The sequence below is a fragment of the Borostomias antarcticus genome, assembly GCF_949987555.1.
Source record: "Borostomias antarcticus genome assembly, chromosome: 19".
Taxonomy (NCBI): Eukaryota; Metazoa; Chordata; class Actinopteri; order Stomiiformes; family Stomiidae; genus Borostomias; species Borostomias antarcticus.
In genome coordinates, this window is record NC_140252.1 from 3,598,098 (window position 1) to 3,614,114 (window position 16,017).

Consider the following 16,017-nt stretch of genomic DNA (forward strand, 5'->3'; position numbering starts at 1 on the left):
ACAAATAAGGGTGGCAAAGATGGAAAAAAAAAATGGGGGAAATATTGTTTTAAAAGCATGCATCAGGTGTGTTAATATGTGGATTTTGTATTTGTTGGTTTTGTCATTTTAAATTACATTTCTACTTTTTTTTCTTCAAAAAGTAAGACCAAATGTGCCTGAAAATGTCAAGTGGTGTAACCAGAGAAAAGTGGTCAATTCAATATATTATCAACCTAGAGAATGTCGATGTACTCATAATAATAATCAATTGCAACATGTTACCTAGGAATAGATTTTATCAGGGTGATCTCAAATTTTAATATTTCACCAGTTTTGCAACATCGAGCGGGTCATATGGTATGCTGAAAACACCTTGGTTTTTGTTATAATCTTTGGAAATGTATGTCAAAATGGCTAAAAACATGTTACACTACAGTAGAATATAATGCTTGGATAGGAATAGGAATATAATTAATATTCCTGTATGATTTCATATTTTCATGAACACTGGTTACACCATTTGACACAACCCAGTGTCAATTGGTGTTACCATCCACATTTACCACATTTATTATATTGTATTAATGATGAAATGGCAGACAAGTATCTGACTTATTAGGCAGGCCATCTCTGAGTCTCAACACAACATAAAATGACTGGCCAAATAACATGTAGGCTATGATGTACATGACAATTCCCCTTTTCTCGAAAGAATACTTGGAACATAAATAAAACTGACTAATAAACTAAACATTTCTTCTTAAGATGGTTAGTTGTCCTTGTGCTGCATCATAAAATATTGCTAGCTATGACCTAGCTACTTTCAAACATACTTTTTAAAGTAAATACTTGTTTTTATGATAAAGATCAATAATCAATGTTTTTCACTGGTTACACCATTTGACATGTAAACCTAATCATACCTGACAATACCCTAAAATGTCAAATTATCTCAATATTTCTAAGAGAGTTACTAACCTTGACATGCAACCCTGAAGAGCAGAGAGGGGTCCTTCTCTGTGATACATTTCCCACCAAAATTGTCTTCTTTAAAAATAATAATAATAATAAACTCCTTATATAGCCTAGTGGTTACACCATCTAGACACTTATGTAAGTTGACCTGACTGACATTATTCCCCGGATTATTTATAATATCCAGAACAATATAGTTCCACTTCTTTTATAAACTTAAAAATAGTTCTTATGTAAGATTATGCCAAACTAGTTTATATGTTTTGTTTTTATTACTTTCAGCTCTTTTGAGCAATTTTAAATTTTCTGTACTCAGTTTTTATGGTTACAACACTTAAGACATTTTTTGCCATTTTTACTCAACAATTCTCTCGAAATGAATTAAAACCACAACTTTTTAGGGCAGGTTGTCAGAAAATAATGTATGCAAGTAATCTTTAAGTTTATTTTCAAATTTTAACCTAAAAAATGTAAACTTAAGGGACACAGAAAAACAAGCGTCACGTCTTTGACCCATCTCCATGTCCAACCTTGCTGTAGGCCTACTAAACTCACCTAAAACTAGCTGGCCACCAACACTGTTGAAATCGTCACTGCAGAAACAGATTCTCCCCATCAGGGTTGAGTCCCATCCTCATCAAAATGTTGCCACCTGCCGCAATAGGCTACTAATTGCATAGGTCTACTTACAAATTACATATTAGTCATCTTTTAGTCTACGTCAACTTGTACATCATATCCAATCTAAACAAAATATGACCAAGCACTGATTTGTGCTTATTAGCCGATTCCCGCAGACTTCAATTTTTGTGGGCCAGTTGAATCTGTGGCCACTGAATTACGTTTAAATAAAGGTAAAGGCAATCAAAAAAAATATTGCAGAAGATGACTTAAAGTATGCAATGTGGTGGAACGCAAGTTAAAATCTCTCGCTATGTCGTTTCACAGTGGCGGATGAAAGCGCGCAATACCCCAGCTTTAGAGAAAGTACGACAATCTTAGATTGGGCAATAAAAGGCGCATGCGGAGACTAATTATAGTAGCATTCAAGACATACGAAAATCTTGGAACAAAATCTTGGAACAAACTCTACAAGCTCAATCACCATGGAATTGCATTCTTTAACAGTAAACGTGGGTGGCTCTTAAAAGAGCCTTTGGGTAGATTGGAGCGTGAAAAGCCGCCTCTTTACTTGGAGCTGGTGTACTTGGTCACTGCCTTGGTGCCCTCGGACACGGCGTGCTTGGCCAGCTCACCGGGGAGCAGCAGGCGCACGGCGGTCTGGATCTCCCTGGAGGTGATGGTTGAACGCTTGTTGTAGTGCGCCAGGCGAGAGGACTCTCCGGCAATGCGCTCGAAGATGTCGTTCACAAAGGAATTCATGATCCCCATGGCCTTGGAGGAAATGCCGGTGTCGGGGTGGACCTGCTTCAGGACTTTGTACACGTAGATAGCGTAACTCTCCTTCCTCGACTTTCTGCGCTTCTTGCCGCCTTTGACAGCGGTCTTGGAGACGGCTTTCTTAGAGCCCTTCTTGGGCGCGGACTTAGCTGCCGGTTCGGGCATTTTTATAGGTCTCGTTGCTTCTCAGGAACAAATGTAAAGCGGCGAGTAGTCACCCGGTATATGTAGGGGGAGTATGCAAATGTTTAGGCAAGGCTCCCGTCATTATCTGCGTTGAACTCTGACGTCCTCGTTTCCCCAACGAACCAAATTGACCGCGCATGCTCAGGAACTCCCTCACCCCCCAGCCCACTTTCCCTGCTGTGGGGCGTGTGGTCTGACATCACTTTATTGGATGTAGCAGTGCCGCCATTGTGGAGTGTAGTCCAAAATCCCTATGGGGAAAATGAATTATTTGAGACACACATACGGACATTTTCTCCATAGTCCTCCATTGTTGAAGCATTTTGTTTACACCTCCCACCCACATTTGTTTGCACCTCCCACCCATTGGCATATAATGGGCGAGTGGCGCGTGAAGTCTTTGTAAGCAAAATGATGGCCTTTGCAGACAATAAAGTCAGTGTTTAATAATGACTCTGTTGAATTTAAAATACATTGTTGAGTTGAAATATATCATTGGAGATGAGTTTTGTTAATTTTGAAGCCCTTAGCCTAGTTGATTCTCAGGTCAGTGTTGAACCTAGCATGACACATCACAGGACAGCTTTCTCAAAATCTGGCAAACGACAAACCCTGATATGTCCACAAGGACACCAAAGCAGGTTGCTAGGTAGCCGAGATATGGTCACACTAACAAAAGGACACGGTCTGCTGTTGGATTGTTATTCCTTACTCAACTTACTTTTAATCCTCTTGGTTCGTTGAGGAACATAAGGCTGGGACTATCTGCTTCCATCTGGTCCGGTCCTGTGCAGCATGTTGTGCCTTGTCCCAAGTTAGGTAGCCATTTATAATTCCGAGCTCACAGTTCTTCGCCAGTTTGTTTTTGGCCTCCCTTGTTTCCTCTGAAATTCCACCCCCCTAAAAGTCCTGTCAGCATTGAGCCCAGGGCACCATGTTGGCATTGGGCATTTTGGGAATTTCCATAAGAGCTCCACTGCACACTGTCGCTCTCACCGCACCGTAGATAGCTGTGCTTGACTGAGTGTAGCGATTTATTTGCAGCTGCCTATAGGCTACAGTGGTGAATTTAGAAGGTTTAAGTAGTCTTCACATGTCTTAGAAATAAATTATAGCCTATGCACTCTGTGTATCTCAATGATGGATGATTCAACACTGGCAGAGTAGGCCCTGTGTGTGCAAATCAGAAGCTGGGCCTTGGCTGTCACAGAGTAGCGGCAGGGCAGACTAAGGACACCAGACTAGGGTGCTAAGGTAGCCTAGTGCGTAAGGACTAGGAATTGAGGGACCATATGACAGGCATATACATCAGGACTTGAACAAAGGATATTAAAACTAAAGTTTGTAATGAGCAGTCTTTGAAGAGTGGACAGGGAGGGATGACTGTGGCCCACAGAAAGTGGCCCCAATAAGGTGTAAATCGGCACCAGACAGCTGAATCAACAGTATTGGACATAAGGCATTGCCCTAACTTATAATAAGATGAACCATCAATCTGAAAAGTCAACTGTGACAGCTGATGGAAGCAGCCTGTGACAACTGATAGAAACAGATATATTATACAACTGTTAGGCCTATGTGCGAAGGGCATCTCTCCCGCAGGACACTCACTGAGACTATATTCTCTGTATGAGACTGTATGCTCTTGTTGAAGCAAACACCTTCTGTTGATCGCCTCTGGATTCTCGAGTTTCTACTCATGTTGTTAGCAATAGTCTAACATGGTAGGCTATAGGAGATTGATTCTTAACAGTTCCCGCTTAGTCACTTATCTTGTTATTCCCTGTAGGCGTAAATACTGTGCTCAAGAACACAATCTTGCTTGAGATAAACATTTCTAGAAACTAAGCCAAATGTATTTCATTCTGCCTCGACCACGCCTATTCACATCAGGTAGGCTAGTTCAGAATCCCAAATCACACAGCCCAGAAAGAGCTAATTGCTCATATCACTCAACAATAAGCGCCTACATGTCCTTCCATGTAGGCTATAGGCCTATCTTCACTACATGGGCTGCGATAGGATCGGCTAGGCGACTGGGCTCCTGCGTTCTCTATAATTCTCATGGCACAATAGCCTAGCCACTCAAGATGCGATTCAGACATTTTTATAGCCAGGTCATCAAATTCAGTAAAAAGAAAAGGACGAGTGTGTTGTGATGGTTGCTTGTCACTTTTTGCAATCCTATGTAACGCAGCCGGTGCGTCTCTGGTCACTTCACTGCATAGGCTAGCTGACCAACCAAACGAGGACATTGCCCCAGACGAGGGGTGTAATAGGCGACAGAAAGTCCAAAAAGACCAGAGGGAGTAATTCTGCAGGCAATCCAAATGCGAATCACCAAGGGAGGGAGAGAAAGTTAGCATACACAGACGGCCAGACACCAGCTTGATTGGGACCAGGTCACAACCCCAGTTCCAACGCTGTGCTTTACGCACCCCAAGAGAGACCCGGTTTATAAACCCCGGCACCACTTCTGTGTACCCTAAATCACTTTAGTCCCTCGCCAGACAACTTGGCTCACTGGGCAATGATTTCTGCCCATAATCGCACGCACTTTTAGACATTTTAGGAGTCAAATGCCACTGGAAACCCAATGCGCACGGTTCCATCCGAGAGATCAACGGCGGTGTTTTCACCCGGTCTCGAATAAACAGACGAGGCCGCCGCCTCCCAAACAACTTTATTTTGAACGACAAATAGGCTGCTTGCTATCACATTGGCTTTTGGACATGTGCTCCACTCCAACTTTGATTTTTAGCCCTTTATACACCAGGAGAAAACACAAGAGGAACATCATTTTGCTAACCGAGAGCTCCTCGGCGGTGGAGCTGAGTCCACACGGTTCTCATGGCGCGTTTAAGGCCAACCCCTCGCAGCGTCGAGGACTCACAGTCAGCAGGACCGACATACAGTACGTGTGTGATGCCGAAGAGCAAACTCAAGATAGACATGGCAGAAGTCGCCCCAGCTCCTGCCGCCGCTGCTCCGGCCAAGGCACCCAAGAAGAAGGCAGCAGCCAAGCCCAAGAAAGTGGGACCCAGCGTCGGCGAGATGATCGTCACGGCTGTTTCCGCCTCCAAGGAGAGGAGCGGTGTCTCCCTGGCAGCGCTCAAGAAGGCCCTGGCTGCCGGCGGCTACGACGTGGAGAAGAACAACTCCCGCGTCAAGATCGCTGTCAAGAGCCTCGTCACCAAGGGCACTTTGGTACAGACCAAAGGAACTGGCGCCTCCGGTTCTTTCAAGATCAACAAGGCCACCGAGACGCAGGCAAAGAAGCCAGCTAAGAAGCCCGCCGCCCCGAAGGTCAAGAAGGTAGCCGCCAAGAAGCCCGCTGCAGCCAAGCAGCCCAAAAAGGCCGTGGCTAAGAAGCCTGCAGCTGCCAAGAAATCTCCCAAGAAAGTCAAGAAGCCCGCAGCGGCAGCTAAGAAGGTGGCAAAGAGCCCCAAAAGGGCCAAGAAGCCTGCGGCACCCAAAAAAGCCCCAGCCAAGAGCCCCAAGAAGGCCGTCAAGCCCAAGCTGCCAAGCCCAAGGCTGCCAAGGCTAAGAAGGCAGCACCCAAGAAGAAGTAAGAGTTCTTTCCGTCCTCTGTACCATTACAAAGGCTCTTTTAAGAGCCACCCACCACTCTCCATAAAAGCGCATCGCCATGTATGGCCATCGGATTCACGCGGGCGCACGCACAACAGTAATACTTCCTTTATAAAGCACTTAACTGTGAGACAATCTCAAGGTGCTGAACATTTGTTCTACACTCGCTCATGTTTCGTTATAATACACTTTAACAGCACTGATAAGGGGAGGCTAGGGATTTCAACTGTAGGATAAAACGTGCGTGTGCATGGTCAACTGTACATAGGGCTCAGATCGACGCTTAGTTTATTCAACATTTGTCTTTTCACCGCATGAAATGAGGAGTAATAGAGTGGGGGACAGGCGCTGGCCGTGGGCAGCTGGGCTCGTTCGTAAGGATCAGACTGCAGCAGTCCATGATCAGTGCCTATCGCCGCCATGGTGTGGCCCTTGCATTGTGGCTAAATAACGTCCGACTCGGTCCAGCATGATAAGTACTTTATCTAAGAGAGTATTGAACTTTGTTTAATAAGTTATTGAAATTACAAATTAAAATAAATAGTAAAAAGGCCTTTTGAGAAACGCCCATAGTTATGCATTAATTCTCTCTGGGCCCTCTGATGGTAATGTAAGTGGCCTGAGATTAAGGCATAAACAAGACTTGAGCCATGTGACCCTATGCTAATTTCACCTGTATCCGTCTGTATTGCAGAGGGCTGAATTTTCAACTCAAAAGGGACCAGTGTCTGACCGTGTAGTTCCTGGTCTCCGTATGCAATTGGATTATTTAGCAGGCAATTTATCTAAAGCGACGTACAATGTTTTGAGCTATAGTTGGGGTTATGTTACACAGCGGTAGGTAAGATATTTTATTTGTTGGTCTTTTACAGATCAAACGGGATCATTGTGTTCAAGCGTGCAGCTCATGGTGTGCATGACACCAGGCAAAGAAGGAAGTAGGCTAATAGTAGCCCTAATAGTAGTAGTCTGTTGGGCCTGTTTGGGATAGAGCTGTCACTCTTTTCTGTCCATTATTTCGTACAGGATGGAGGTCTATCAGGAGATCAAGACATTTATAAAGGGACGTCTATTTATTAGGGAGGACATACAGGCATCACAAACGTGTCATTCATGCAGCGCACTTAATACACAAAGGCAACACGAACCGATTCAATTACTATTATGTAACCCTAATCAGGAGAAGTTACTTATATTTAATCTAAGGAATATGCTATATGAAATGGGTATACTAATAATAATGAGATAAGAAGATCAGAAGAACCTAGGATTCGACTACAGAGCCAGGTCAACAATGCACCTGCAGAAGGAACACACACACAATTAAACCCCTTTGGAGTATACACACTCCGTTTAATGGGATAAGAAAAATGTAGTAGCAATCAAGATGATTAACAATTAGTGCACTTTTTTCACAGCTTACCCGGGTAAGTAAAAGAAGAAAAAGAAATTTGCATTAAAGCAATTACAGATGTAGTGCCCAATAAAGAAATTGGAATATTAGTCGGTGTCAGTCTCCTTTCGTGGTAGTCAGTGTCAGTTTCAGTTTCAGCAATGGCAGTGGGTGTCCACTGACAGGGTCCTCGAGGTCTGATGACGATGACACCAGTCCTACCGTACTGTAGGCTGGCAGGTGGTACAGAACCTCTGAGATCAGATCAATCCCTCGGCGTTTGCATGCAGATTTTCTTCGCCGGTTGAGTTCAATGCTGGGCGGCTCGCCATCCAATACTGTTCTCCAAATCTAATCAATGGTCTCCCAAAAAACCTGACCTAAAATAGGTAAGGTCAGAGCAATAAGCTATTTAACTAATAGCAAATAAGAACGTACAAAACATACAAAATGACATTCCAGTACATACTCTAATACTCTAAATACTCTATTAATTACAGAATATCAACAGGAATTAGATAAAGTATTAATAACAAAACAACAATGATATTCTTCCCTCTACAGGATAACATTACAATTGGCATGAAGTAGCCAGCACCTAAATAACATGAGTGGGAAATTATTCCACGTGCGCAGCTACAGTGGAGCTCTACAGCCTGCAGCCATTGTTCTAGCTAGGCAGAAATAGCAATAAAATGCTCAATCTTCAATCACCCAAAACAACTTAAATAACAATGACTAAACAAAACATGTAATTGGATTGACTAACAGGCTAGGCTGTAGACGTTTGTGACACTAATATACACAGCTAAACCCCATTAGCAGTTCTAGCCGGTCTTCATATGATTAGCTATGCTAGCGTTAGCATCGATGCTAACGAATACACAAATACACAGCTAAACTCCATTAGCAATGCTAGCGTTAGCATTTATGCTAACGCGGCTAAAGCTCGATTAAACACATACCAAAATGCAGTTCTCACAGCACAACAGGTTGTCCGTGTCCCCAGATCGGTCTTGTGCAGCGATTTCACTCAATAGAATTGACTTTTTGAAAGAATACAAAAGATATATTACTTTTCTCTACTCAAATAGCTCTCTCTCAACCGGAGTTTTTCTTCCTTGCCAAATCTGTCTTACAAGAGAAAAAGTATCCGTGCGCGTCGGCCAGATAACGTCCTCCACCAGTGGAACTATATTACCCAGTCCAATTGACTAGATAAACTAATAATGGTATGTGGGAATGCTAAAATATATCAAAGTAAATAAGAATATTATCAGGAATGTTTCAGAAATAAAATGTAAATATACATGTTTGTTTCACTAACCCTATATTGCATAGGTTAGATTTATGTTATTTAGGTTGCATAGGTTAGATTTATAAGTTATCCATCCATCCATTCATACTGTCTAAACCATCTGGGTTATAATAATATATATTTTTTTTAATTAAAACAATCACAGCATAATTGAGAAATACAGCCATTCCTAATAACGCGGTGTAACATGCGAAGCCTGTTGCTCTTTTTTTAAACAATCCAAAGACGTGTCTTAACTTAAAAATGTGTGCATAAATTGCATCAGCCTGAACGATATTAAGTTGAGTTATAAAGGCACGTCTTAGGACTAAGTAACGGAGCAAGAGACGAGAGGGTGATGAAATCATAAAGGACAATGGAAATACACTTTTCGCATTTATAGATTGAAGTGGGTGGCTCTTAAAAGAGCCTTTGGGATTGTTGGGAGAATTCACGTCAGTGGCGACTTCACTTGGCTTTGACAGCCTTCTCGGTCTTCTTGGGGAGAAGCACTGCCTGGATGTTGGGCAGCACGCCGCCCTGGGCGATCGTCACGCCTCCGAGAAGTTTGTTGAGCTCCTCGTCGTTGCGGACAGCCAGCTGGAGGTGACGGGGATGATACGAGTCTTCTTGTTGTCGAGGGCAGCGTTGCCGGCCAACTCCAGGATTTCAGCAGTCAGGTTCTCGAGCACAGCGGCCAGGTAGACCGGTGCACCGGCTCCCACACGCTGGGCATAGTTGCCCTTACGGAGAAGTCTGTGAACACGACCCACCGGGAACTGGAGACCGGCGCGAGATGATCGGGTCTTGGCCTTGGCCCTTGCTTTGCCTCCTGTTTTCCCCCTTCCGCTCATTTTCACTATCGAAGTATTTTAGAAACCGAGTGCTGTGATACAACGGTGGTAGGATTTTTATACCTTGCGTAAAGTGGCGCTCTTTTGCCTTTGTCGCCTTAGCCAATCCCAGGCTCCATGTCAATGTCCAATGGGGAGACAGAGGCGATAGCCAGCCAATGAAGTCGCACAGATAGGCTGTCCAATCAGCGCACGGCAGCAGGCGTTATAAAAAAGGCACATTACCCTCTTGAAAGCTTTTACTTCGACTCGCGGAGAAGGAAAGCTGAGATCATGGCCAGAACCAAGCAGACCGCCCGCAAATCCACCGGTGGCAAAGCCCCGAGGAAGCAGCTCGCCACCAAGGCGGCTCGTAAGAGCGCATCCGCCACCGGCGGTGTGAAGAAGCCTCATCGTTACAGGCCCGGCACAGTAGCCCTGAGAGAGATCCGTCGTTACCAGAAGTCTACCGAGCTGTTGATCCGCAAGTTGCCCTTCCAGCGCCTGGTGAGGGAAATCGCTCAAGACTTCAAGACCGACTTGTGTGGGACCATTGGGCCTAATTTTGAAAAAAAAAAAAAAAAAGTCTTATCTTAGTAATGTGGGACCAATGGGCTGTGGGAACATAGAGCTGACCCCGGCCGGACACCGCCTGTCTTTTTGGGAACGAGGAAGTAATGAGAATAAAACCCCTCGCTCTATTTCCACAGGGCTAGCTCCTATTGGCTAGCGAAACCCAGCTAGCCATATTGACTGAAGAAGAAAACATACACGCACCTGTGTCCAACCAGGTCCGGTGCACCCGGTGTATAAGCGGGCTTCCCCCGCACATCTGCTCCTTCAAAATGTTCAGCTCGCATTGTACTGAAAGAAGAAAGATCAAGAATAGAAATTGTCTACCCAGCGGACCTAAGCGGAGCCGGCGGTGTCCTTCGATGACCCCCTGCCGGCGCCGATTGATCCACCGGATCGTTTTTGTGTCTGCGGCTCCCGCTACAGCGACGTGGGACACCACCTCTGCTTCCGCTGTCTGGGGCCTCTGCTTCCGCTGTCTGGGGCCGCAGCACGTCAGAGCAGGTCTGGCTCCGTCCTCCACCTCCGAGATCTGCTCCCTCCTGGACCCCATGGAGAGGATGCTCCGGGCGCATTTATTCGCTCCGCCGACGCTGGAGACTGAAGGTCTGGTCCAGCTGGTCGGCGCGGTCGACGGCGAGGACATCGGCGTGCCGCCGCAACAACTGCCCCGATGCCCTCCCTCCCGCCTACGGATGATGAGGAAGAGCTCTTCGAGGCAGACGAGGGTCTCTCTCTCTACAGCTAGTGGCTTCTCCTTTCCGGGGCAGGGTTCCTTCGACCGCGAGCTGCCCGGGCTGCTGGAGAGAGCCGCGCAACACCTTGGCATCCCCGTACCAGAGGCAGAGCTCCGTCTGCTACGGGCATCCCTCCCAGCCTGCTCCTGATCTTCTGCCGGCTATGCCCAACCTGGAGGCGTTCATCGAGGCTGAATGGGAGCGGCCGTTGGCGATCAGAGGTCCGCTTCGCCAGTTCAGCAGAGCTACGAGGGTAACTGGCTGGACTGATTTGGCAGCTATCGGCTCTCCTCCCCTGGAACCCGACATCGCAGTGGTCCTGGTGCCTGGTTCCTCCGCCTTGGGCTCGGCCAGGAAGCCTCTCATGCAGGACATCAAGGACAAGACAACCCTGTCCTTGGCCAACAAAAGTTTTTCGCTGGCCACGCAGTCCGTGGTATATTTAATTTGATTAGGTAAATTTAATGCTACATTCAGGTTATTCACAACTTGGCAATGCCGACACAATATACACATTTACACATATTACAGCATAGCCTATAGCAGATAGACAAATAAAGGTTATTTACAAGAAAGTGAATAGGCCTACTAGAAAATCAAGGCTGCTAGAAATAGACTAGGTCTTCTCAGGCTTCAGTTGGCCTGTCAGCATTTAAGCTCATCACAGTTTTAGGAGTGACCAGTTCAGTTCTGGAGATGCTTTCCTTAGATCCATGGTTCTCCTTCTTAGTTCAGTCCGTATACTCCTGAAGACCTCGTCAGCATCAATAAAAATATTGTCCGTTGTCATTTTACAACGTGTTTTCCATATTTTAAAAACAGTTATACAAATACATAACCAAAATAATAAATGGGTTTCTTCAGTGCTGTCGAAGTTGTTATAAGGTGCTTCTATGGCATGGTACCTTTAATCCTATGTCGCTCATTTTTTGCCATATTGTTTTGGATCTATCACAATCTATAAGAAGATGCCCAATGGTTTCTTTTTCTATGTTGCTGGTTGGCATCGGACATCTTGTGGTCTTAACATTACAGCTCCATTTGACCACGTTTCTCGCAGGCAGTCTGCCGTTAACAGTGAGCCACATAACGTCCCTCACTGCTCCGGAGATGTGTTCAGAGTTCAGGATCTCCGCCAGACGTTCACTTTGCTCCTGTGAGCAGTCTTTAAAAATATTAGGCCCACCATAGAGGTATTCGGTAATACTGTTATAAATCACCTTATTTGACTGTGTGATCCAGTTAATATTAAGGTCTTTATATTTGTGAAAAAAATCACCATAAGCCAGTACATGATAAGGCTGGGACTCCCTGCGTTTACCCCTTAACCTTTGCCACTTATTCACCTCTCCCACCCAGGTGGCCTTTTGGGATATGCCTTTTGAGATGTTTTTGCAGAAGGCTACATTTAACTTCGCACCAACATCGACAGCACCGAGTCCTCCATTTTTCACACTTTTGTATATTAAAAACCTTTTTGTTACTTCTCTGTTGTTTCCCCAGATTAATTTCACACACATTTTGCTTATCCTTACCACGTAATGTAATGTTCTTGGCTAGAGCCGCTGGGTCTTCTGTGAAAGAGTCAGAATTGACCACGGCAGGTCTCGCTGCAGCTAAAAGACCGGCTCGAGACGCAGTCTTTTCCTGCTAAAGCAGACGTGACTCACGCGGGGCTCGCCGGCTCAGCTGATGTAATATATTCGGCTAGAGCCACCGGGTCTTCCGTGAATAAGTCGGAATTGACCACGGCAGGTCTCGCCGCTGCTGGAAAACCGGTTCGAGCTGCGGAATCTTTTCCTGCTAGGAAAGCAGACGTGACGTGCGCAGCTCTCGCCAGTTCAGCGAATGTAATATATTCGGCTAGTGCCGCCGGGTCGTCGGTGAGAAAGTCAGATTTGAACACGGCAGGTCTCGCCGCCCCTGTTCTAAACAGACCGTTTGGGTTTTTAACAGAGGGGATGTGTGCGCCCAGGCCAAGTGCTCAAGTGCTATGGCTGTAGACCTACTGCCCTGTTCGGAGTTTTCTCGGGACCGACCGCTGGCGGGGTTTAATGGCGAAAAAGATGCGCTAGACCCCCAGACGGCGTTCGTTCATTCGGGCCGAGCGTTCGAGCCTCTCCCTGTGTGTTCGACAGGTAGAGAGGTTTCACGCTCACCGGTCAGTGAGAATACTTCCATGTTTACTGAGCCTCGGGCTGGGACATCTCACAACATGCACCAGTCACATGGTTTTCGCCTAGCCGCTTTGTGTGATGTTGGTAAGAAATCACTGCCCGCCTCTCATGTCCCGTCTAGTCGGTCTGCGAAAGACGGCACCTTGACAGATCATGCAAATGAGAAGGCGGGGCATGGCAACACTCATGGCAACGACGGCTTATTAGCAATGCGGACGGTGTAGACTCACTTCCTCTTTTTATGAATGAAGTGCTTCTTGACAGGAATGGCATTCATCCTTACGCTGTTCAGGGACATGGAACTCCCAACGGGGATTTTTCATCTCCCTTTCGAGGATGGCCCGCCTTGGGCCAGGGCAGCAGAGTTTCTCAGCTGTCCGGTGGCGGTCAGGGCCAAGTTGAACTACGGCAGGTTCCTCGATCTGATCCCGCGATCTCCAGCACAACCTCTTTCCAACCGCTTCACAGGAGAACGGCGCCACATCAACCTCCTGGAGTTGGAGATGGTGCTGCTGTCACAAACATGTCACTAACTGACTAGTCTCGCATAGCCAGACACTTCGTTTACGCTGTGCCAGCGCCGGAGACAGGTCAGGGCCGCGTTTCCCAGAGGCATCGTTAAGGCATCGTAGCGCTACGTGCTTCTTAAGAACGTCGTTAGCTCCACCTCTAGGTGGCGATGCGTTTCCCAGAACCTTCTTAAGCCAAGGTATACCTTGGCTACGAAGGCTCTGGGAAACAGCTCCACCCAAGGTACATCGTAAATCGCCCTTACGATGTACCTTCCGAAGATACATCGTTAGCCTTCCTTGGAGCCGAAGCGCTGTTTCCCAGAGCCTTCTTAGCCAAGGTATACCACAGCCAAGGGATACGTTACGAAGGGCGGTCAGACCCCATCGTTAGTGTACCTTGGCGATGCGCTCCGTTCATCCCGTTATAGTTTTAGCTCGATTAGAGCAAAATTACACTTTGAAAAAGGAGAGTTGCAATACAGCGCACATCTATCTATCCTACCTGCGCGATTCACATCATTAGTGTACACAAAATACAATTAACTTGAATGATGAAAATAATGTTATGGAGCCTACAGAACACATCATGGGAATGTTGTTTTTAAAACTTTTATTGAGCCAAGCAACATATACAGACTATCCATAGCCTAATATAATCCACTCTGTGAACAACAACATTTTCTTATGTAAAGGGATAATTTGATGACATGGCTTTCCTGGCTGTCTTTATATATTGTCAGACAGATATCCTGGCGAATTGATTAATCCAATGAGGCCATCTAGATGAATAGTCAAATATCCTCACACACGCTCCAGAATATTGTAGAAAGCCTTCCCAGAACAGTGGAGGCTGTTATAGCTGCACAGGGGGGACCAACTCCATATGATGCCTATTCATTTAGAATGGGATGTCATGAAAGTTGCTAGAGGTGTAATGTGTAGGTGGCCCAATACTGTTGTCCTTATAGTGTACTTTGCTAACAGATTCACAGTATTTAGTGATCTTACAAATGCTGTTTGTTATATTGTGTGCCTTCTTCAAAACCTCTACTGTTGTAATGTGGCAAGAAACTACAAATATACAGGATAAAGGGAACTTGTTTAATATTGGTTGGGAAAAAACATGGGCAGGTTTGTTCTTCAGACTTTTGTCCTGTAACAGGCTGTCTTTTTCCGGGGTGGGGTTGTTAGACCCATGCCCAACCCCCAACCTGGAGGGCCAGTTGTTGCTTTTCGTCTGGCCTCTACCCTGAACCTGCCCGGCATGGTTGAACCTGCTGGGGGGTGACCCCCCACCAGTATAGCCTTCATGGTCATGGAGGCACACAAGCCTTCCCATCACGACAAGGTAGCAACACGTAGGAAGGATGAGTGGTGTGGTGAGTGTATGTAGTGTGTGTGTGCACAGTGTACTGTAGTGGGTGGGCAGTGTGTGGTAAGTGTATGTAGTGTGTGTGGTGAGTGTGTGCAGTGTGTCTCAGGCATCTGCATCATCTGCAAGGGAGGAAAATTCAATTAGCGACATTGAATGGAATGCATGCAGTGTGGGAATAGACAGAGTATACAAAATATACACTTGGCCTACCTGGAGTTGGCAGAATGATGGGCACTGATATGGAGGGCCACACAAACTGTGCCTCCGCTAGGGCCTGCTGCCTGTTCTGGAGGTCCAGCCTCTCACGCTGCACACCCAGCCTCTGCCTCCCCACCTCCAGGAGCTCCTCGCTGCAGTCGCACCTCGCATCCGTAGTGTTCAGCTGCCTCTCACGCCAAGACAGGAAATAAAGAAGCATGTCTAATTTCAGGAAGTAGCCTACTGGAGTTGTGCATATAGCCCATTGAAGAAGGCTGTATGCGTACACACACACACACACAACACGTTCACCACGCTGTAGTTCCTACACACACACACACACACACACACACACACACACACACACACACACACACACACACACCACAGTATGCGTAGTTAACAGACATCCGCATTTCAGCGCGGATGGCTGCTTCCACTCCTGGGCCACCCAGGGAGTGGACAGTCGTCAGCAAGAAATGGCAGGACTTCGCCAGTCAGGCCAAAAGCCGGGGGGAGACCCCAGCGCAGTCAGACTGCTCCACCCCGTCGACACGCTCTCCCCCCACACACCCCATGACGTCCCCGTCCCCCTCCCCCCGAGAGAGTCAGCTGAACACCACGGATGCGAGGTGCGACTGCAGCGAGGAGCTCCTGGAGGTGGGGAGGCAGCGGCTGGGTGTGCAGCGTGAGAGGCTGGACCTCCAGAACAGGCAGCAGGCCCTAGCGGAGGCACAGTTTGTGTGGCCCTCCATATCAGTGCCCATCATTCTGCCAACTCCAGGTA

General features: G+C 46.5%; 1 protein-coding gene and 1 pseudogene across 2 annotated transcripts; one reads left to right on the forward strand and one right to left on the reverse strand.

Moving 5' to 3' along the window:
• Window positions 1–2,145: 2,145 nt before the first annotated feature.
• LOC311321867 (histone H2B-like) lies at window positions 2,146–2,523 on the reverse strand (the record flags this gene model as incomplete). Its single annotated transcript, XM_084453882.1, has 1 exon — window positions 2,146–2,523. One exon carries the CDS (start codon window positions 2,521–2,523, stop codon window positions 2,146–2,148), a length of 378 nt encoding a protein of 125 aa, XP_084310008.1.
• Window positions 2,524–5,496: 2,973 nt separating this feature from the next.
• Window positions 5,497–6,116, forward strand: LOC311321798 (histone H1-like; annotated as a pseudogene). The gene has a single exon. The product of its transcript is annotated as a histone H1-like (transcript).
• Window positions 6,117–16,017: the final 9,901 nt, after the last annotated feature.